Source organism: Calidris pugnax, unplaced genomic scaffold (genome assembly GCF_001431845.1).
Source record: "Calidris pugnax isolate Ruff unplaced genomic scaffold, ASM143184v1 scaffold86, whole genome shotgun sequence".
Taxonomy (NCBI): domain Eukaryota; kingdom Metazoa; phylum Chordata; class Aves; order Charadriiformes; family Scolopacidae; genus Calidris; species Calidris pugnax.
In genome coordinates this window covers 645,214-668,588 of record NW_015090843.1, presented here as the reverse complement: position 1 = coordinate 668,588, position 23,375 = coordinate 645,214, and the positions used below count along the sequence as shown (strand labels likewise).

Genomic DNA, 23,375 nt, shown 5'->3' with positions numbered 1-23,375 from the left:
CACTTTACTCTCTTTGAATGGCCACAACCTCTTAAAAACAGAAGCACAGCAGAAGCCTAATGCTCATTTATATTTAGGTGTGACTGAGCAGAAATCATTCATTTAGCAAATCTTTTGCCAAGAAATAACAGGCTGGAAAAGCATTGCAGACCCTCTTGTCCCCTCCCACCTCAAATATACATGAGAGGAATGATTTTTGAGCACAAAAGTGTCCTTACCTGCTCCATGACACCCAGGCTGCAGTATGAGGGGACTCTGCCTGCTTTCCCCACCCCTTCCTTCCCCTGCCCCAGCCTGACATAATTAACTTCAGCTGGGTTAAAAACCACCCCTGGATGTGCTTCCAGAGTCGTCAGCCCAATGACCATCAGCTGCCAAACCAGCCCCAATAAGGGACCCGGCCAGCACTGTCTTCTCAATTCAAAAAGGTTTTTATCAGCTTACCTGAATGCTTTTTGGATTTCCCCCTTGTGACCTAATTTAATTCTTTAATTACGAGGAATTAAGAGCCAGTATTTTCAATAAATGCTGAGGGGGTTGCTGTTCCCTCGCATGTACCCATCACCTACGGTGCGCTGTGCCTGTGGCAAACTGTTAAACTTCCCTTTTCCAGCAGGAATTCAGGTTGCAAGACTCTTTCTAGCTCACCATGGAATTTTTCAACGTCTCTTTCCATACACAAAACTACAAACTACCTGAAAAGATATAAAGTGTGAAATTAAAAAAAAAGTAACCACCCCTTATTGCTAACTGTATATTTGTATACTTGTTTTACCTGTATCTGCTTTATGTACAAATATAATAATTCAAGTGAGCAAACAAGTCAGAAAAAAACCAACATTTAATTATAAAAGAGCTTTTTAAATTAAAAAAGATAATGGCACTAAACCAGAAACAAAGTTATTTAAGAGATCATAGCCATGGGGCAATTGTAATTTTACACTGAAACTGTACAGCTGTTCCTATCATCTGCACTTTGCTCCTGATTAAAATAACATCTAGAGTTCCAGTAACAAGGAAATCTTTTACAGAACTATAACGCATTATGAAAACACACATCGTTTTTGTATTACATGACAAAAAAAACCCAAAAAACCCCTTACATTTATTACATTAGATTCATAAATATTTACCTAAGCGTTGTACTGGTTTTCTACTCTACTCCTTCTATTTAAAGAAGAGAAAATGTGGTTTGTTCTCTGGAGAGAAGTGATTTGTCTCCCCGGGTTTGCCCACAGCACCCGACCCACGGAGCATCAAGGGCTGTACAGTCACATTGCAACAATTTCCTACATTATTTCTCCTGCTTTTAAGCATCCTTCAGTGCTTCCTTTCCATTCCAACACAGCCTTCCACTCTAAAAAACAAAAAATAGACACGCCCCCCCCCCCCCAAAATTGTTCGTATGCTGTGGATAAGTAATCTGTAGATGTGTAATTTTTCTATGACCTTTCAGAGTTCTGTTCCATTGCTTATCTAGGAAATGGAGAGTCACAGTGGTTACTTTGGGAAAAAAACCCACAGTCAGGGCCTGTATCCAAAGCTCTGCAGAAAGGCCCTTTATTCCTTCAATCGGCTTTGATCAAGTAAAAAAAAAAAATAATTAATTCAGACCTTGATTGTACGTAGAATATTCCCTATAAGGTCAATTTAATTTTGTGTATGCATTGAAAGAGAATGTGTCGTTGCGAGGATGTAATTTCACAGTAGTTGCTGCAGGCAGGGTGCAGGTGGGAGCACTTGGGCACGGCTGAGCTGGTTTACAAAGAAATTTTGTAAATATGGTACCCGAGTTTGTGAGCCCCAAGCGTTGGGGTGGGACTGGGGCTCTGGAGCTACAGAGTCCACAGCTCTTCGTGCTGCCACGAGCCACGTCCATCTATAATTCACCATCAGTGAATTGCACTATTAATTTTTGAAGTGGTTTAGACAGCATCTATCAGCACAAGGGAAATCAGAACTTGACTCCAAGCCTCGTCCAGGACAGACCACACATAGAGCTGGTGGCACACAATACCCAAAAAGCCCATGTGAACCCCACAGTAGAGCCTTACACCCCTCTTGAGTGAAAGGCTTGGTGGTTTGCTCCCTATGAAATTTAGACTACGTTTTCCCTCCACAGTCATTTTATTCTTCCTGAACATTTTTATTGTGCTAGTAATTGGCAGGTTTTGGCAGCTGACAAAACATCATCTATCAGAAGTCCAAAAAACCTGAACCCAGTGTATTTAACATGACTGCGAGTCATTGCTGAAAAAACTAAAAGTCTTCCCCCTGCATGACAATATTACCAAAAGGACACTGCCAAGAGTGGTGAGCTTCAAAAATGACTCACCTTGTCACATGGTCCTTTCTTTTTTCTTCTTTTTTTTTTTTTTTTAAATAAAATCAAGAATACAATCTACTGGAATAAGAATAAAAAATATTTAAAAGACCTAGCAAAAAAGCTGCATAGAAAGCATTTTCACAGTTGTTTCAAAATAGTTGTCATCAAACTTTACCTAGAAAGTGAAAAAAATTAGGATTTCTGACGACAAAACATACTGCATTGCAGTTTTTTTCCTGGGAAATTCATGACTGTGGTTAAGTATTTTTAATACTGTACCATTCAGAAGTGCTGATCAGGATTGGGCTCTCCAGCAGACTAGCACTGTGAAGTCCCGTACGAACACACAATTCCACACAAACAGACTGTAGATCTCTAACAGAAAGAGGTTAAACATCTGTTTGAAAAATAAATTCTTCTGAAACGAGCCCTACCAGATGGGAGGTAGATTAGTGCCATTAAAATATTTAAGGTACTTTTTCTCATTTCAAATACGAGTGGGAAAACTGTGCTGTCTCCAAAATGTTGCTGCGAGTAAAACCGAAAATTTACTGATTATCACTGTTGGGTTTCCACCACTTCTTTATAACTGGATACGGTTCTATTAATATATATAATGCAGCTGAATGTTGAAAGGACACTCCATCCTTTTGAAACGTTCAACCTTACAAAATAAGTCCACAGGTTGTTATTTCGCCACGAGTTTTGAGCTTAGCTCTGCTTCGGTTTGATAACCCACTCAGCGTTGGGGTTGAGCTGGTACAGGTCCTTCATGTAGGTGTCACCATCAAGGCAGCGTTCACCTAGGAACAGAAGAGATATGATTTTCAACATTCCTGTCATTGTTTTATTCAATTTGGGTGGTTAAATCCAAGCACTACGTTCCAATTGGCATAGAAGTCCATTAAAACTTCAGATTATCTTCTCCTTCTCACATGGGAAGTTGAAGCAAGGTATGTCCTTGCTAAGAAGGTGTCCCTCCCTGTCCTGCTCCTCTTGGTCAGCAGCTCTGCACAGCACTTGTAGGGTTACTGTCCCAGGAGGGAAACATGCCTTGCAATCACTTAATTTATGTCTAGTAGCTCTGATGAAAATACCATCTGCTGATCCATCAGGATCTGCACGCTCTTCCCACTCCCCCACAGGCAAAGCATTATCTCGTGCATTTGCAGCTCAACATCACAACCCTTCTCCTCCTCCACCCTGCAAGTGGTTGGGGTAGATGGCTCCTGTGCCAGGCAGATGTTCCCAGCACATGTGCTCCTGAAGATTTAGATTAGATTTTAGGAAGAACTTCTTTGCTGTGAGGGTAGTGAGAGCCTGGCCCAGGTTGCCCAGAGAAGCTGTGGCTGCCCCATCCCTGGAGGGGTTCAAGGCCAGGCTGGATGGGGCTTGGAGCAACCTGGTCTGGTGGGAGGTGTCCCTTCCACTAAAAGGGACATACGCAAGAGAAGATAGAATACATTTATCAGGCATCCAGTTATCTTAGGAACTTCTTTATTGCCAATAGACTTAGTAAAAACACTAAAAGATGTCTCTTGTAGGGAACATAGGAAAGTGTTATTTTTAATTTACTTTAAGTCTTTTGGTTTAGACACACATAAAAAATATTGATTTAAAAGAGCAATTAGGTAAAAAGGGAAAATATTCGAAGTAGCAATTTAAATCCAGGATTTAAACTTGCAGAGCACAGAAGTATGGGGTATTCAGGGAATTTTAAAACTCCAAATAAAGTTTAACAAGTCACAGTTAAAAAGAAAAAAGTAAATGTAAGTTCAGTCCAATATTGTTTTCTAGTTCTCTTTTTTTTTTTTTTCCCCAAGCATACGAAAAATACTGTGATTAGAAACTGATTTCCAACGCAAAAATACTTCTGCATTCATCAAAGGAAATTTCAGAACTGCGTTCAAAATTATCCTTTGGGGTTAACCTTGCTGACCTGCTATTTGCTTTAATCAAGGGGGTCCGGAAGACACGGAGCAGAGAAGACTAACCATTGAAGAATTTTAGCACTACATCATCTTTCTGGTTGAGGGTTTTTTACCCCAAAGGAACCTGAAAGCAACGCTCGGATGCAGAGATTGAAGGACTTTAAATCCACTTATTATGCCTCAGTACAAAGAGATGAACAGGATGAACTTCAAGCACCTTCCTATCCACCCTTTCTGTGCTGCTTCACCGCGTATACGCATCAGGAACAGCTGCTAGAGCTGCTCTCTTCCTCTGGGAGAGATAATAAGATACTACTGATGTGATGATCACACCAACACCTCTGCTTCCTTCTCCCTAGGGTTAACTCTCTGCCTTCGCGTCAGGGAGAACCAGGGATATGAATAAAAGGGAGCAACCAAAGTGCAGCCCATGGACAAGGTGCCACGGAATCCTCTTCTAGCAAAAGACACTCTTCAGAAGCCATTCTTACCAATATTTCCTCCTATTTCATAAAGAAAAACCTCTTCTTTCTTCAGTGCTTGGACATTTCCGCTGTCAACAACAAAACACAATGAACAGCAATTAAAAGCTTGTACACGGGCCACTTAGATGTGCCTGGGAGAAATTACACTAATTAAGGTCAGCAGTGTACCTGTCATAAACCCTTCGTTTATACTCTTTACTGACACAGTAAGTGAACAAGAACACCCCTGCATGCTAGTGCAAATTAACAGCCCTGCAAGTGCACAATACACTATAGAAAAGGGAAAATAAGATAGATGTGAAGAAATTGTGGGGTTTAGAAAAGAATCCCATTGCTATTAGCGAGTAGCCTGATATTTACCCTCTGATTTTTCTTTCACTGCTGCTGCAAAAATAAGTATTCCCCTCACACACTTCATATTTCTGAAAAAGCCTTATGGTTGGGTGGGAGAAACCACATTCTCGCTGGTTTTGATTTTGCTGCAACTAAAAGAAGTAAAAAAACAAAAAGACAGTGGAAGAATAAAGTCCCCATTTTACAAAGGGATTCTATTATTCTCACTGCTTAATTATAATAATATATGCTAAAGCACAGCCAGAAAATAACTTTCTGTCAAAAGCCTAAACCTCTAAAAACAGCATTTAGGAAAAAGCAGCTTCTTAGTCTCAAGCAGCACACCACAGTATTGCTTTAGCATGAACAGTTACAGATGATGCAGTTGTGTGTTAAATATGGGGATTTTTTTTTTTGCTAAGTCTATTCTCATTTCTTACTTTGCTCACATATATAAAAAATAATGTAAAAGCTTGATTAAAGCTTCTCCCCTTCTAAATGGATTTCCGTGACTCAAATATAGCTTTTCTTTAAAATCACTGCACATGCAAGATATTTGCACATATTTATATCACAATATCTATATACTGTTGCTACATATAAATGTTTGGGTTTTTTTTTTTTTTTACAAAATATTTTCTTTCTCTTTTCCTCACTCCCTTTTTTCCTAGACTTATTTTCTTGGGAGTTCCATTCTGTCTTCTCCCCGGAAAACCAAAGTATTCATCACCCATTAGATTAAATAGGAGTTAATTTTGTTATTAACAGCATTCATGCATTCCTGGAGGCTTCCTGACCTTTAATGGGGTCCTTTAAAAACTCCTTTATTAGGAGCACGTATTCCAGTGGGCAATGGGCTAAATTCAGCCCGAAAGTTCAGGAACTCACCTGGACTTAAAAGTACTTTAAAACTTCTTTCTCAGAATCACAGAATCATCTAGGCTGGAAGAGACCCTCGGGATCATCAAGTCCAACCATCAGCCCTACTCTAAAGTTCTCCCCTACACCATATCCCCCAACACCACATCAAAATAGTTCTTAAACACAGCCAGGGATGGTGACTCAACCCCCTCCCTGGGCAGCCTGTTCCAATGCCCGACCAATATCTTGATATAATATGTGAATAATAATATATGTGAATATAATACATGAAAAGCCCCTTCTCCCAAAACGGCCACGAACCCAAAATGTGTTTGTACCTTTTCTGGCTGAGAAACCTGGCTACTATATCACCAGCTTTCAGTTCTTCCGTCAGCTGTATTGCCATGGAAACTTTGGAAAGATGCGGCGCCTGCACCCGTATCACTCCCTGAGGAACATCAGCCTGCAAAGGAACAGCAGTTGGGGGGATAAAAGCTGGTGGCAGCCGCCTTTGATGAGTTTCTGAGCACACAGTCTGGAGTAAGTACCGTAGTGCAGTGCTGGGTACTGAACTCCTCTCTGCTACACTTCGCTGCAGAAATACGATAACTACACGGTAATCCTGTAAATTACAGAATTCGCCTCTTTTTTTAACAGCAGGGAGAACTTTAGAACAGAAGAACAGTAGCGCTTAATTATCCTCTTTTTTTAACAGCAGGGAGAACTTTAGGACAGAGGAACGGTAGCGCTTAATTATTTTTCAAAGATGTTTAAGAAAAACAACAGCAATTACTGCTATAATAAAAGCACACTTTGGTTTAACAAGAAGCATGAGATGGTCGTGGAAAAGACTCGCTGCTGAAAGCCAGGCAACCCCCTAGCATCCCCTCAAAGACTTCCAGAAGCAACCTTTCCAGTTTCATCTAAGCTGAATTTCATGCCAAAAAAAGAAGAAATCACATAGTATTCATGGGCGAGTCTACTTTAAGTGATTCCTCTTTTCAAATATCATTTCCTTCTATAACTGATATTCACCACTACAGCTTTTTCTCCCTATTTTTCATTCTCCGGAATACATCCAGGTAGTTAACCTGCAGGTCTGACTACATAATGGATCTGTATTTTATTTCAACGCCAAAATCCTTGATGATGAATATCAATCATATTAGTTACAGAAAAGGAGGGCTCCTTAGGACAGTTTTTCTGTTCAACGTGCAGTACCTGACACCTGAAGTTACAAAAGGCATAATTTATTTGTGAATAAGGTCCTAATTCCTGTTCCCGGAAATCTTGAGGTAATTTTTCTCTTCATCTCACATTACCATTTACCCAAATGTACCCATTTTGATAAGAAAAGAAATAGGAGAGTCGCAGTAGTCAAGGTTGATTATGACAGTTCATTCTCTTCTTGGGGGCCCCCCGTATTTGCTGCGATTGAAAAGCTGAACATTTCTCCTTCCATAATCAATGAACAAATCTGGGCACCTGGGAACCTAGAATAGCTTCTCCCAACCCATGGGAGCTAAACGAATACAGAACAGGGATAAATGTGAGCAGAATCAGAAGCACAGCTTCCCGAGAAAGCTAAAGGCTCATTCCTATAGAAGTGATGAGCTACAGGAAGTCATTTTAACCAAGCTACCCTTCTATATCCAGTCTTATTACTTATTGATTTACAAATACTACGCATAATATCTACTGTCTAAAGCATTAAAAATCACCGAATTGAAAATTTGCTCTGTTGTAATGGTGGAATCAAAGCTTAGTAAGGCTGCAGTGGGTCTCAAAGAGCAACTCCCTACATTTACCCCTAAATTCATCAAATTTGTTCTTTTAATTCCTCCGCCTACGGAAACGATGGCTGCAGCCCTCTGTAGGAAGTTAACTCCTGCTGAAAAATCTTTGGTGTCTTTTCAAACTGTTGGGATCCTGGCAAAATGAAAGGAAACTTAAAGATGACATGGTTATTTACAGATGTCCCTAACGCGTAGGAAGTTAACTCCTGCTGAAAAATCTTTACTGTCCTTTTTTTCAAACTGTTGGGATCCTGGCAAAAGGAAAGGAAACTTTTAAAGATGACACGGTTAGTTACAGATGTCCCTAACTGGTCTTCCATCAAATGTAGCACCATAAATTTAAATTGGTTTTCATTTTTGTATACAATTCTGCATCATTTTGTCCGTTGATGTTAATGGAATTTTTCCAGCCTTCACCTGGATAACAGTTTGCTTTTTTACTCTCTACAGCAGGAATACAACAAATGATTTAAAAAGCTTCATGATTTGAGTAGATGAGAGAAAGACCAAGAAATGTCCACAGAGCTGTAACATTGCGGTCACAGAGCAAACAGAATAATTACTTTGTTTATTCAGACAGAATCATTATTAGCTCCGCTAATGAATGCATTTTGCCACGTTCACCACCTGCGTTTACAGCAGAAGTCACACTCAGCTGCACGTGTTCATGGTGCCCAGCTATGGAGGTGATGGACATTGAGTGTCCCCCACCCATTCAGCGTGCCAGTTGGTGGGACAGAAAATGTGGCCATAAAAGGTGTAGGAGCAGAGTCACAGAAGGACCTGTCCTCTGCAGAGCACAGTTCAAATCATCCACGTTAGGGCTCCATGTGACAACATAGAATCCTAGAATGGTTTGGGTTGGAAGGGACCTTGAAGATCATCCAGTTCCAACCCCCTGCCCTGGGCAGGGACACCTCCCACCAGACCAGGTTGCTCCAAGCCCCATCCAGCCTGGCCTTGACCCCCTCCAGGGATGGGGCAGCCACAGCTTCTCTGGCAACCTGGGCCAGGCTCTCACCACCCTCACAGCAAAGAATTTCTTCCTGAGATCTCATCTAAATCTCCCTTTTTCCGTTTAAAACTGTTACTCTTTGTCCTATGGCTCCATTTCCTGATCAAGAGTCCCTCCCCATCTCTCCTGTAGCTCCTTGAGGGACTGAAAGGGGCTCTACGGTCTCCTTGGAGCCTTCTCCAGGCTGAACCCCCCAACTCTCTCAGCCTGTCCTCACAGCAGAGGGGCTCCAGCCCTTGGAGCATCTTCATGGCCTCCTCTGGACCCATTCCAACAGGTCCATGTTCTTCCTGTGCTGAGGACTCCAGAGCTGGACACAGAGCTCAAGGGGGTGTCTCCCCAGAGGGGAGCAGAGGGGCAGAACCCCCCCCTGGCCCTGCTGGCCACGTTGCTGGGGATGAAGCCCAAGACGTGGTTCTTCCAACCTGTAGTAGATCTTTCTTTCCCTGGCTGGAGGGACCCCAACAGCAACACAAAGACTTAATCCCCAATACATATGGCCTTGGGGCCACAGGTATGCATAGGTATTCCGAAAACCAATTAACCCTCACGAGCGCTCTAATATTAACCACCTTCAATTAACCCTCACGAGCCCTCTAATGTTAACCACTCTCAGCATTGCACAGAGACCTTGCCCGACGTTTGCAGTAAATGCTACTTAACCTCTGTCTTAAAAGGGAAAATGAGACCAATAGACAGGCCTCAACAGAGAGAAAATGAAATTTTATCCAAATTTCAAATTAAGGCAGTATAAATTGAAATTTGGGGGGAAAAAACCACCACACATTTTCCTGAAAGAATGAGACATTTTTTTACCTGGAAAATTGTTATTCACAATGAAGTCTTATTAATTTGGGAATATGATTTGAAGAGCATTATGTTCTCAAGCACCTGAATGCTTCAAATAAGCATAAAGGATTTGTGAGAAGTTGTACTGTTTAAATTTGAAGGAAATCCCCACAGAATTCTAGGGCTTAAAGAAAATTCTTAAATAGTAACTTTACATTTACATTTGAGTAAGAATGCATTACATGAGGCTTCAGCCCTAGCTCCCCAGTGGATTAAAAAAGCATGTTTTACTCTAAAAGACCAACAGCACTGAATTACAAAAAAAAAAAAAATCCAATACCTGAAGCTGCGACAGCTTTTGCCCGTTTCAGTGTATTTGCTGTTATTTCTCTGCTGAACAGGGGATGGCAGCATTAAGTGTCATCTTAGAACTTAATGGACTTATATTTAAAGAATTCTTTTTGTATTAGACAGCATAAAAAAAAGTCAGTGTTAAATTAGCTTTATTTTTAAATTGTATGTAGGTCCTCATTCTGGGTACAGATTCCTTCATGTCGATAGATAACGAAGTAAGGCAAAGTGATGCCTGGGGAATTCATTAATTTTGGACATTAAGAGATGCATCAAATACTGCATACAAAATGAGGCAGGAGCACTGAAATATAAGTTTCCAGCAGAAACTGGAAGCAGTTCTCTAAAGGATCCAGTTATTTGCACATTCAAAAAAAAAATAATAAAAGAAGGCACACTTTCAAGATCAAACCAGGTAGACTTGAAGGACACTACGGCATACTCAATTGCCATATTCGATCTTTTGGCTTAATAGCTTAAAAAGTGCCTTTATTAGAATGTGACACCCCTTTTTTGTAAGAGTTTGCCACACACGTGTTTGATAAGAAAAACCAGACAAAAAAAAAAAAAATCCAATACCTGAAGCTGCGACAGCTTTTGCCCGTTTCAGTGTATTTGCTGTTATTTCTCTGCTGAACAGGGGATGGCAGCATTAAGTGTCATCTTAGAACTTAATGGACTTATATTTAAAGAATTCTTTTTGTATTAGACAGCATAAAAAAAAGTCAGTGTTAAATTAGCTTTATTTTTAAATTGTATGTAGGTCCTCATTCTGGGTACAGATTCCTTCATGTCGATAGATAACGAAGTAAGGCAAAGTGATGCCTGGGGAATTCATTAATTTTGGACATTAAGAGATGCATCAAATACTGCATACAAAATGAGGCAGGAGCACTGAAATATAAGTTTCCAGCAGAAACTGGAAGCAGTTCTCTAAAGGATCCAGTTATTTGCACATTCAAAAAAAAAATAATAAAAGAAGGTATACTCTCAAGATCAAACCAGGTAGACTTGAAGGATACTACGGCATATTCATTTGCCATATTCTATCTTTTGGCTTAATAGCTTAAAAAATACCTTTATTAGAATGTGACACCCCTTTTTTTGTAAGAGTTTGCCACACACGTGTTTGATAAGAAAAACCAGACCGTTCAGATTAATGCATTTTTAGCAGGTACCACAAGATGGCTCTAATTCACCGGAATCTTCAACGGGACTTCAGCCCAGGAGGTGGTATTTTCGTACCACCTAACCCTGAGGTGTATTCCTTAACTTCTCAGGATACACGGATTTGGTGTCACCCATCTACTTATTTAAAATAACTTTGGAATCATGTAAATCAAATGCATTATAATTAAGGTACCAGACAGAGCTTCAAAAAATTGTAATTACTAACGATTGAAATTGTAAATAATAAGCAATTTCAAGGTACATGAGATATATTTTTTTAAAAGTTTCCATGTCAGTTGGAACAGTTCAGTTAAAATATTTCTAAAGTACAGGAAAAATTAACACTATAATGCCATGGGATTCTTTTTTTTTTCCACTGTAAAGAATGTGTGAAGAGTGTTGGCCTGAAACCTATTTCTTGACCGCACCAATGGGTCTGGCAGAAGTCCGTTACCTAAAGGAGAGATACTGAACTGTAGATCATACACCCAGGGGTAAATTGGGAGTAGACACTTGGACAAGAGCTGCAGAAGAAGCAGTTTATCAGGTTTTTTGTAGTTTCCATGTCAGTTGGAACAGTTCAGTTAAAATATTTCTAAAGTACAGGAAAAATTAACACTATAATGCCATGGGATTCTTTTTTTTTTCCACTGTAAAGAATGTGTGAAGAGTGTTGCCCTGAAACCTATTTCTTGACCGCACCAATGGCTCTGGCAGAATTCAGTTACTTAAAGGAGAGATACTGAACTGTAGATCATACACCCAGGGGTAAATTGGGAGTAGACACTCAGACAAGAGCTGCAGATGAAGCAGTTTATCAGGTTTTTTACATTTGTTTCAGCTTTTGGGGTTTCTTGGAGTGGACAGGTTGTGTATGCTCAAGCACGCTCCATTTTACAGGGAATAGTTTAAGATTCATTGAGGCACAGAGTTCAGTGGTTTGGGAACTCCGGTACGAGGAAGAAGGATTAAATGCTGGCTTTGTTTGCAAACACTATTAAATATCAAATAGTGAAATCTAGGTATTTATTTTTTAAGTAAACACATGGTCTTCTGTGACTTCCACTGAGCAGCAACGCATCTAAGCGTGCGTTCAGTATTCTGAGTGCTGACACAACACTTCACCCCCTCTACAGATACAGACCTAATGTACTGTTGTTTCAGATGCTCAAGTTGGAAAAAAAAATTGCGGGATATCATTTTTCAGAATAGAAATATTTTGAAAAATCTGGGAAAACAAACAAACAAACAGCTCAACTCTCTAAATGTCTCATGCTAGTAATCCATAAACTTTGAAACCCATATTGACTTGCTATCTATTGAAATTCTCAGTTAAATAAACATAGATATTTCCTCTGCTATATCCACTTTTTCAGTAGAGATTATAGTCTAGTATATATAAGGTATATATACGCTAATATATAAGGTATTTCCTTATAATAATGTTTTCTTACATCATTAGGGGTCTTCTCCTGTTTCTCATGTTTTTCCCGGTCATATGCCATCTTTTTCAGAAGTTTCTTCATAGCTTTGTCCTTTTTCTCCTTCTTCTGGCTTGCAGTGTTTTGTTTTCTCACTTGGTTAACAATAAACTTAGGAATCTAGATGAATATAGAGAAGATGAATATAGATAGTAAGTATGAATATCTACATCATTTCCTTAAGTAACTAACTCATCAGAACTAGGTAAATTGACAGATTGTCAGGCAGGACTCAGAAAATAGCATTTATTTTCGGTAATAATTAAAGATTCAAATAATATAAAGCTGTGAAACAATTTAAAACTGACTCCATTTGTGATGTTATATCCCATTCAGTAAGCTCTCAGGGGAGGAGAGGTGGAATCAGGCAGTGTTTTTACTTTAGTCAGCCAAAAAAATTCACTCAACACGTAAGTCTGTAGGATGGTGATAATAACTTTTCCTCACACACAGCAAAGGTCAAAATGATTTCAAGTGGCTGATGGAGAACAAAGCCCAAACTTCTCCAGTCTCTCTAATTTAGAGTTTTGCTTGAGACAATTCATGTTTTATCAAAATATATTTTATATAATATGAAGTTTGGCCCAAAAGGGAAATGGACTAAAACACTGTGTTTCTAACTAGTATCTCTAAGGAGAATCTTCTAGGTTGGAAGGGACCTTAAAGATCATCTTGTCCAACCATCAACCTAACTGGCATTAAAAGTAAGGCTCAAATTTAGTTCCACGTCACAATGCTCAAAAAGGAATATGGTTGGACCAGGAGATCTGAAAGGTCACTTCCAACCTAGGTAATTCGATGACTCTGTAATTCCATGAATGAGAATCAACCTTTTCCCAGGAAAGGGAAAAAAAATACAATTGCAAAAAAAAAAATCATTAATTAAATCAAGGTTTTGTCTGTTCACCTAAATCTACACCCTCCTTTCAGGGAGTTGGAGAGAGCAAGAAGGTCTCCCCTCAGCCTCCTCTTCTCCAGGCTGAATAACCTCAGCTCCCTCAGCCTCTCCTCATAAGACTTGTGCTCCAGACCCCTCACCATCTTTGTTGCCTTTGTTGTTTGCCAAAATTTATGATCTCTTTTTTTTTCCCCCTCCTTAAGAACCCACTCACCGTCCAGAGGAGTTTCTGGTACTGAATCATGAAGCGCATGACGTTCGCCGTTCCAGCTGCCATAACAAACTCGCTTTGCTCAATGGTCTTCGAGCCCAACCCATGAAACGTGAAAAGGTTTGGGGCCATCACCATCGCAACATTCTTCAACGTCATTTTGTTCTTCTCTCGATGATCAATCACCCTTTGGAGGAACTCGAGCAGTACCTGAAACAACAGCAGAACTTACAGCTCCACTCCGCACGTCAAAAAGCTCTGAGTGAAACATGACATTACATATTTTTGCAAAAAACTCTTTATTCCTAATAAAACCCCATCAAAACCAATCAATAATAGGAAGCGTGGATATGTTTGTTCACAGGAGGGTAATGCCAGTTTTGTTTCCTTTAAGTCATGAAGCAAATTATTCTCGTTATTTTTGCAGGGGACATTTTCCAAAGCATCCAAGTGACTTCCAAGCCCTGCACGGTAAGATTTTTTTCCAAAACCCTCTTTATGTGGGTGCACAAGTAGCACCCACAGATGCTGTGGAAAACATTATTGTTGGCTTTTCTTAAATTGAGAGTGAACACAATAGAGCCAGCTGTCACAGTTATGGAAACACGGAGTGGCTAGTTCTGCAAGGGAAGCAATTAATGAGTAAACCACCACATTGTGAATGACAGGCAGCCTGTTAGAAACCAAAAATCTTCAATTAATTCAGTTCCAGGTGTTTTTAACTCAACTCAGCAGCCCTCCTGACTGCTTCCACACAGTAAATAAACAAAAAAAAAGAAGTCATGTTTAAACAATAAGACCTAATAGTATCTTTTGCCTGTAATAGAAGATGTTCTGCATCCTACACAAATCCTACAAATTCGTTTTTGATTGTAGCAATTTTAACAGTAAGCATATTCTGAAAAAGATGAATGGCTTTGCTACAAAAGGACAAGCCCAAATTGGACGACTCCATGTAACGTGCTGCAAATACCAATAGGGAGTGTAAATTTAGCATTTATTGAGAGCAGAAACAAACTGCGCAGAGAAAAGTGGGGAATAGAAATGAAGAGTTAAACTCATTTCATAAAAGCAAACTCTCATTCATAATATTCTAGCCCTGTTGATTTTTTGCGTCCCTGTTGATTTTTTTGCATTGGAAAATTGGACTGCTGCAAGAAAAAAAAAAGGAACAAAACTTGTAAGAGAAAAGGTCGCTCACTGGGAGATTATTATTGCAATCTCCTGGAAAAATTTCAAGTCACATTCTTGAAAGTCATTTGGGAGGAATTAGGGTCCTAAGTTGTTGTTTTTTCCCTGAAGTTCTGTGAAATATGAAAAAAAAAAAAAAGAGGAATCACTAGTTTGAGCTGAAAAAAAGACTATTCAAAGACAACAGCTTTTGTTACAGTGGATTCACAGAAACAGACACAGTATTTCTGCAGGACATAAGTATTAGCAATTCTAACCTTCAGAGTGTCTCTGTTTGCCTCAGGTAGAAGGAGAACCAAAAGATTCAAGGCTTGCAGTTGCTGTTTCTTCGTCGGAAGATCTGCCAGTGAAGCACACGAACCTCAGTATTTTAAAATTGTCATTTGTTCTCTTCAAGAAAGCGTGATTTCAAAGCGGAAACCTCTTGCAAAACGCTGAATGCCCACACGTGGCTCTTTGTCACAGCCCAACAAAGGACCTGCAGATACTTGTTTAAGGATACTCATTTCCAAATGTTCTTTTAGGATTCGGTTGCTGTGTGACTCAGCAGCCTCCTGGCAACGTTTTCTAGACGCCTTGTGATTCTTTATTTTGCAAGGTTTCAGGAAGGAATAGTCAGCAAACGGTTCCTCCCCTTTTTGAGCCCCGGCCCCAAGATATAAAAGGGTATTTTCAAAACTGCTTTCCCAGTTTCTCTGGTTGCCTGAGAGGTTGCCTGGTCTCCCAGGTCACCCAGGCAGAACAAATCCCACGTGGGGTCTGCAAGGCAAACCCAAGGCAGGTCTGCAATGGCAAACCAGTGGGGACAAAGCCAAGAGCAGCTTAACACACCCCTACAACCCTGCGTGCTTTCCAACCGTAATAAAAATTAACAGATCTGAATAACCAGGTGACAAATTATACAGCCATTTCAAACATGCAAGTAGTGATAATCTGCCTGCTCTAGAAAGATAGCATTAAAAGTAAGGCTCAAATTTAGTTCCACGTCACAATGCTCAAAAAGGAAGATGGTTGGACCAGAAGATCTGAAAGGTCACTTCCAACCTAGGTAATTCGATGACTCTGTAATTCCATGAATGAGAATCAACCTTTTCTTGGGAAAGTAATCAAAAATACAATTGCAAAAAAAAAAAAAATTCATTAATTAAATCAAGGTTTTCTCTGTTCACCTAAATAACACTTGAATTTTAGTTGTTTGAGCTACTCAAATTAACAAATTTGTTGAAATAAGGTTGTTCAAATACTTAATTCTAACCACACGACTTAGTCACAGTATCAGGAAAAACACTGATGGCTGTCCCAAAGATGGCCCTGTTTCTCTAACACCCAATCTTACTGTGTGTAGCCAACAAGATGGGGAGAAAATTCCGACAGCGGGAGGCTGTGAAGTGCTGTGCCTGTTCTGCATCAAATCATAGAATCACAGAATGGTTTGGGTTGGAAGGAACCTTAAAGATCATCCAGTTCCAACCCCCTGCCCTGGGCAGGGACACCTCCCACCAGACCAGGTTGCTCAAGGCCCCATCCAGCCTGGCCTTGAACACCTCCAGGGATGGGGCAGCCACAGCTTCTCTGGGCAACCTGTTCCAGTGTCTCACCACCCTCATATTAAAAATCCTTTGGCTCAGCCCAGAAAGCACTTTGGATTCTGGCACCTGAATGTTTTCTGGGTAAGTAAAACCACACTGAGCCTTCAGACGGCTCAGGAGCAGCAAACAGCAACCCTCCTGGCTCCAGTCGCCATCCGGGAAGCGGAACAACCTTGTGGGGCTGTTTGCTGCCAGCATCATTGGACAGAACTTTGGCCAGCTTAAGGCAGTACTACAAAATCACCAGCACTATGGAGCAGGTCTAAGCACTAGCCCTCTCCTCCCACCAACCTAATGGCCTTGAAAGGCAGGTACAACCCAGAGACTGACACAGCTCAGAGTTTTTAAGAATCATAGAATCATGGAATTGCCTGAGTTGGAAGGGACCTTTCAGATCATTGAGTCCAATCATCAACCTAACTCTGACAAAACCCACCACTAACCCGTGTCCCTCAGCACCATGTCTGCCTGGCTTTTAAATACCTCCAGGGATGGTGCCTCAACCACTGCCCTGGGCAGCTCTTCCAATGTTTGACAACCCTTTCAGTGAAGAAACTTGTCCTAATATCCATCCTAACCCTCCCCTGGGCAACTTGAGGCCATTTCCTCTTGCCCTATAGCCTGTTCCTTGGGAGCAGAGACCGACCCCCCCTGGCTACACCCTCCTTTCAGGGAGTTGGAGAGAGCCAGAAGGTCTCCCCTCGGCCTCCTTTTCTCCAGGCTGAACACCCCCAGCTCCCTCAGCTGCTCCTCACAAGACTTGTGCTCCAAACAGTCATTTGTCTGCCTGTCCACGGGAATCCCCTGCGAGTGTCCCTGAGGAATGAGCCATCACCCTGCCTGCAGACAAGGGGAATGTGTTTTTCTGAAACCTCCCCTCCTGTGTTGGCTAAGAGTTAATGTATGTGAGTTCTCCCTCCTGATTCATTATCACCAAGCCACCCTCTCTCAATTACAGCTGGTGTGTTTGCTGTCTTGGTGACCAGTTGGCAAGGAGGATGTTTTCACAGGAACTTGCTGATCCCAAGGGATCAGGGACGATCAGCAGTTCTGACTGTTCTGCTCTAACTTTTCCTGCTGTAAATTGATACAATACCCTAAACAGTATATATTACCATTTGTTAGACTTTCGGCAGAACTACATCTTTGCTGTTGCTTTCTTTCAAAGCAAATATTGTTTATAAACTGATACCATCAGACACAATTTCCTTATAACCCACCTATACCTCCTAACAACTATCAGAAACGTCAGAAAGTGGCAGTGTGCTTTTCATTTTATGGGTAAACTATTAAAATAGATGTTACATGAAGTACATTAGCAAAAAATATGCCCGGTCTTTTCTCAGGAGAAGTCATATTGGTGTTAATTCCATTTGTTTTTCAGTTTCACATAGCATTAGGGAAAATACTGCACTTCTCTGCAGCAGGACCAGTTCCAGAAAGGACACTACTCACTCTGCACGTCCTGGAAAGCTTTGAGATATTCCACAGTGAGGAGGGGCTGAGGCAGCTCACGGATGAAGAGCTTGAGAAGACTTGCTGCGTCGTGTTGCTTTACGTTTTCCCAGTTGAAAGTCCCTTCGTAAAATTTTGCTTCCAGTTCCTGGCAAAGACTCTGAAAGGCAGGAGATGGGGAGAGCACCCGTAAGACTCGGCTGCTGGAAGTCACACATCACACATACAGCAAGGCTCCCCATGCTTTTGAGAGGGGTGAGGGGGGAAAGGGACATCTGAAATATCACTTAACTCCAGCTGCCACGGATCTTTTGCTACAAAAAGATAAATTGGGGATCAGGAGCACCACAAGCAGATAGTAATAGGCAGCAGGCAGCCAAGGAAGAAATCACATGGACCTGCCTCAGGGCCATATGGAATATCCTACAAAAACCAGATATTCTACTCATTTGCATAAGGGGTATGACTTCCCCTACCCCAGAATATTATGACAGAGCTGATAGAGATAGCAATTCTCAAACTGCTACCAAAGGGTGTTGCCATAATGCATGCATGGCCATTTCCATAATGAAATACGGCAATTATGCACGTTGAAACACAATTTCCTATCAAAACACACACTAAGATGAGGCTGGTTCTCCCGTCAAGTTCCAACCCCCTGCCCTGGGCAGGGACACCTCCCACCAGACCAGGTTGCTCCAAGCCCCATCCAGCCTGGCCTTGAACCCCTCCAGGGATGGGGCAGCCACAGCTTCTCTGGGCAACATGGGCCAGGCTCTCACCACCCTCTTTCTAGAATTTCTTCCTAATATCTCATCTAAAACTCCTCTGTTTCAGTTTAAAACCATTACCCCTCGTCCTATCACTCCCCTCCCTCATCAACATGGGCCAGGCTCTCACCACCCTCTTTCTAGTTCTTTCTAGTATCTAATCTGAATCTCCCCTCTTTCAGTTTAAAACCATTCCCCCTCGTCCTGTGGCTCCCCTCCCTGATCAAGAGTCCCTCCCATTCCTCCTGGAGCCCCTTGAGGGACTGGAAGGGGCTCTAAGATCTCCCCAAAGCCTTCTCTTCTCCAGGCTGAAAACCCCAAACTCTCAGCCTGCCCCCACAGCAGAGGGGCTTCAGCCCTCATGGCCCTCCTTTTGGACCTATTCCAACAGGTCTGTGTCCTTCTTATGTTGAGGACACCAAAGCTGGACACAGCACTCCAGGTGGAGTCTCACGAGAGCAGAGTAGAGGAGGAGAATCACCTCCCTTGACGCTTCTTTTGATGCAGCCTGGGATGTGTTTGGCTTTCTGGGAACGTGCTGCAAAGACTGAGTCCTTCTTAGTCTCCTGTTAAGCATCAGTCCCAGCCTCACACCCACTTCATTCATTTCCCAGCCTGGCAGAGTGGGAAGTGGTCACAATATAGGGCCAGTGGCCCTAAGGCACCTCTCACAAGTCCCTCCCTGAGTTCTTCCAGACAGAAAAGTCCAGAGGCACTGGCTTGTTTGGTAAACTACATGAGATGAAGTGAGGGGAAGTGCTATGGAAAAATATGGCCTTTATTTATCTGGACAAGAAGGACACATTGGATAGAGGATACTAGATACATTTTTAAGATACTGTTCTCATAATATTTAACTTTGCCCAAATGGAAAATGGATCTATTTCCAAAGAAAATGTGGACACTCAGGTTGATATAAAAGTCCGATGTTCTCAACTGTCCTCCAGAGAGATCTTCTCTCTCCACTGATTAATAGGGAGTTCAAAGGTGCAAAGATCCTATGTCTAAAGTCATGTGGGTAACGATTTCCTGCTCATCAGCAAAAGAAAACTTTCTTTCTAAAGTTGAAAATTCTTCCCCTGAGTCTCATCAGCTCCTCCATCCACATTCTTACCAAATCACTGTGGCAAATGCAGTATTAAACATCCAGATAAAATGAATTATTCTGAGAGGCAAGAGCAGATGTGTCAATTCTGTGTCCTAATGCACCAATGCTTAGATTTTAAAGCAAATTTATTTAACTATTGGTTATATGCAATGCATTTTTTAATAATAAGTCTAAAATCTACAGAATAAGATAGAAAAATATTTTTCTTGTGATTATGCATGTCTTTCTATAAAAAGAGGAACTACATAACGAGGAAAATATTATCTTTTTCTGTAGGAGAAAAAAGATTAAGAAAATTAAGAGAAGCCATCAGTCCTGTATTATGCTAAATTCTTTGGTTTTCTGTAAATGTTTCCATTTGAATAAGTAAAGGAACTTAACATCTTTGCTAAAAAAACAATTGCTACATTCAAAGAAGCAGCTCCTGCAAATAAAGAGGTAAAAAATTAATGGCAGTCAAATAATTAATGATCCCCCGCCTGGGAAATTGTATTAAACTGATAAAATCAAAGAATAAACAGATAAACAACAATCACTTCAAAATGATTCCTGTACGCAGAACCGATGAAAAGTGGAAAATAAAGAATGGAGGAAAATTGTAAGAAGAATTAAAAAAAAATCATCTTAGTTACTGGTAAATAAACAAAGGCAATTTCCATGATAGTCCCTTTTTTCAGTTGTTTCTAGTGAAGCAGCTGTTGGAGCGAGTTCTCCATGACAGAGGCTGGCAGAGGGCTTCAGGCAGCTGAATCCACTTAAACGGTCCTTTCTGTTCAGAATTTAAGGCTGGTTCAGACCATCTTTTTAACACATTGACTCTTGGCGTGAATCATCACAGTGTCACTTATTTTCCTGCATTACTGGCAAAAAGAGCCTGTGAGCAATTGGCACTCGCTCCGTGAAGTGTCGGTGTGTAAAGACACATCTAAGAAGATTGTGCCTCCTGAGCTGAGCAGCTGGACAGCTGTTTATAAAAATAAATGTGAGAGGTTCTCCAGCGCACGCTGCCTACCTTGCCCTGTAACGCGGGTTAAATCCAGCTATTAAAACAGGCTCATAATGCCAGAGAAAACCTTCCTCCCGGGGTAGAAAGGCTACACATGAACTGTTCAGATGATTAAGCTGGTTCAGGTGAAAAGCAAAAGGCTGGAAAGCTCATGCCAAGACTTAAGGAGATTTTGGCACAATTGAATTTGAAACGCAGCCTTGACTCTCCTTCAAACTCAAACTCCAGCCTTCTCCCCAAAACTGCCCTGGATGAAACCATCAGCTCCCTGGCTAACACTTCTTTGTACAGAGACTTTGCTTTCTGGTTTTGAAAATTTTCATAACAACCTGGTATTAAAATATATTTCCACAACAAAATAAAATAAGGAAGTTGAGGTAGGTTTTGGGGGATGTGAAGGATCTGTGCAATGATTTACCTTTACTCTTGTTGCAACTCCTGGTATCCTGAGAAGTCCTTCTGTTTCCAGAGTCGCCTCTTCTATCTGGGCAATCAGCTGTCAAACACAAAGCAAACCGCATGAATGAAGATGCCAATTAAAAATTACTGGTAAATAGTTGTGATATTCTGGAGCCTTTATGTCTGTATGTATACGTGCATTTGTGTATCCATGTACACAACCAGTAGACACACAAACAGTTTACAAATGTATTACAGTTGGTGTAGGAAAAAAAACCCAATTTAACATGGCTCCTAAGCTGTTTTAAGGACACTATTAAATAAGAGTTTGCCTATTTTATTAAAAAAGAAAACTATAGTTTTTTCAATCTCCTGCAGAGACTGAAGCAGTTTTTTTCCAAAATTGCTGTCTTCAAAAATAAATCCCCATTACTACCCTTGTTAAAGTGTCTTCAAATCAAAACAATTAAGGTAACATTAGAGATAAACTACTAACTTTCTCGCAAATACTCATCCTTACCAGAGAAAACCTCAAACACAAAGCAAACTGCATGAATGAAGATGCCAATTAAAAATTACTGGTAAATAGCTGTGATATTCTGGAGCCTTTAAGTCTGTATGTATACATGCATTTGTGCATGCATGTACACAACCAGGAGACACACAAACAGTTTACAAATGTATTACACTTGGTGTAGGAAAAAAACCTAATTTAACATGGCTCCTAACCTGTTTTAAGGACACTATTAAAGAAGAGTTTGCCTATTTTATTAAAAAAGATAACTGTATTTTTTTCCAATTTCCTTCAGAGACTGAAGCAGTTTTTTTCCAAAATTGCTGTCTTCAAAATTAAATCCCCATTACTACCCTTGTTAAAGTGTCTCCAAATCAACACAATTAAGGTAACATTAGAGATAAACTACTAACTTTCTCGCAAATACTCATCCTTACCAGAGAAAACCTAATCACTTCTAGGCTTTAAGGAAGCTTCATTTTGGAAAATCCTGGTATTCTCCTAACGAACTCAACAGTTTGCAATCCTAAGCATGGCTTAGATAAATTAGTAGAAATTCTATAAAAGTACTTAAAACACGTATCATAAATTCCCTTTCTCTAAAAGGCATGCCTGGAACTACTCACAAGTACGGATGGGACCTAGTAGGTCTCCGGGGCAAATCAAAACAATTAAGGTAACATTAGAGATAAACTACTAACTTTCTCACAAATACTCATCCTTACCAGAGAAAACCTAATCACTTCTAGGCTTTAAGGAAGCTTCAATTTGGAAAATCCTGGCATTCTCTTAACGAACACAACAGTTTGCAATCCTAAGCATGGCTTAGATAAGTTAGTAGAAATTCTATAAAAGTACTTAAAACAGATAAACTACTAACTTTCTCGCAAATACTCATCCTTACCAGAGAAAACCTAATCACTTCTAGGCTTTAAGGAAGCTTCATTTTGGAAAATCCTGGTATTCTCCTAACGAACTAATTCTATGATTCTATGATTCTATGGAAGAGCATTCAAAAGAAGCTGATGACATCATTTTAGCACAAACAGTTCTCCCACTGTTTAAGTGGGGCAGTGCCCCTGTCACACACCTTCCCCTGCCAGCCCGGCAGTAAGAAAAATTATGCAACAGGTCTTCTCCAGTTACAGAAATTCAAGGGGCTTTACCTGTCACTGTATTTATGTAACTGATAAGTGCCATGAAATGAAATGAAATGAAATGGAGGTGTATTTTTTATGAAAAGATTTTTTTTTTAATTAAGGAGGCTTCATATTAGCTTCGTTTGTTTCATTTTAGTGATAACCAAGTACGCACAAAAATGTTTTTTCTTGCACTTTACATAAACCCCCTGGAAAAAATAAAGGGCAGCCTTACTGATAATCACAGAATCATGGAATGGTTAGAGTTGGAAGGGACCTTAAAGATCATCCAGTTCCAACCCCCTGCCCTGGGCAGGGACACCTCCCACCAGACCAGGTTGCTCCAAGCCCCATCCAGCCTGGCCTTGAACCCCTCCAGGGATGGGGCAGCCACAGCTTCTCTGGGCAACCTGGGCCAGGCTCTCACCACCCTCACAGCAAAGAAGTTCTTCCTCACATCTCATCTCCATCTCCCTTCTTTCAATTTAATGGGAGTTACACCAGCTTTTTGAAATGGAATTTGGCTCCACAGCAGGTTCCTACACTGACTGTCAGTT

General features: G+C 40.7%; 1 protein-coding gene across 1 annotated transcript in view; it reads right to left on the bottom strand.

The window, feature by feature from the left end:
* Nucleotides 1–823: 823 nt before the first annotated feature.
* The window catches only part of ARHGAP18 (Rho GTPase activating protein 18), a 45,126-nt gene continuing 22,574 nt past the window's right edge, over nucleotides 824–23,375 (bottom strand). Inside the window, exons 8-15 of the mRNA XM_014942610.1 lie at nucleotides 21,185–21,262; nucleotides 17,883–18,042; nucleotides 15,096–15,178; nucleotides 13,651–13,857; nucleotides 12,512–12,658; nucleotides 6,275–6,399; nucleotides 4,749–4,810; nucleotides 824–3,129 (exon numbers count right to left, since the gene is read on the bottom strand). Of these exons, the coding sequence (XP_014798096.1) occupies nucleotides 3,038–3,129; nucleotides 4,749–4,810; nucleotides 6,275–6,399; nucleotides 12,512–12,658; nucleotides 13,651–13,857; nucleotides 15,096–15,178; nucleotides 17,883–18,042; nucleotides 21,185–21,262 (954 nt within the window). The 3' untranslated portion in view covers nucleotides 824–3,037. The remainder of the gene's footprint in view (nucleotides 3,130–4,748; nucleotides 4,811–6,274; nucleotides 6,400–12,511; nucleotides 12,659–13,650; nucleotides 13,858–15,095; nucleotides 15,179–17,882; nucleotides 18,043–21,184; nucleotides 21,263–23,375) is intronic.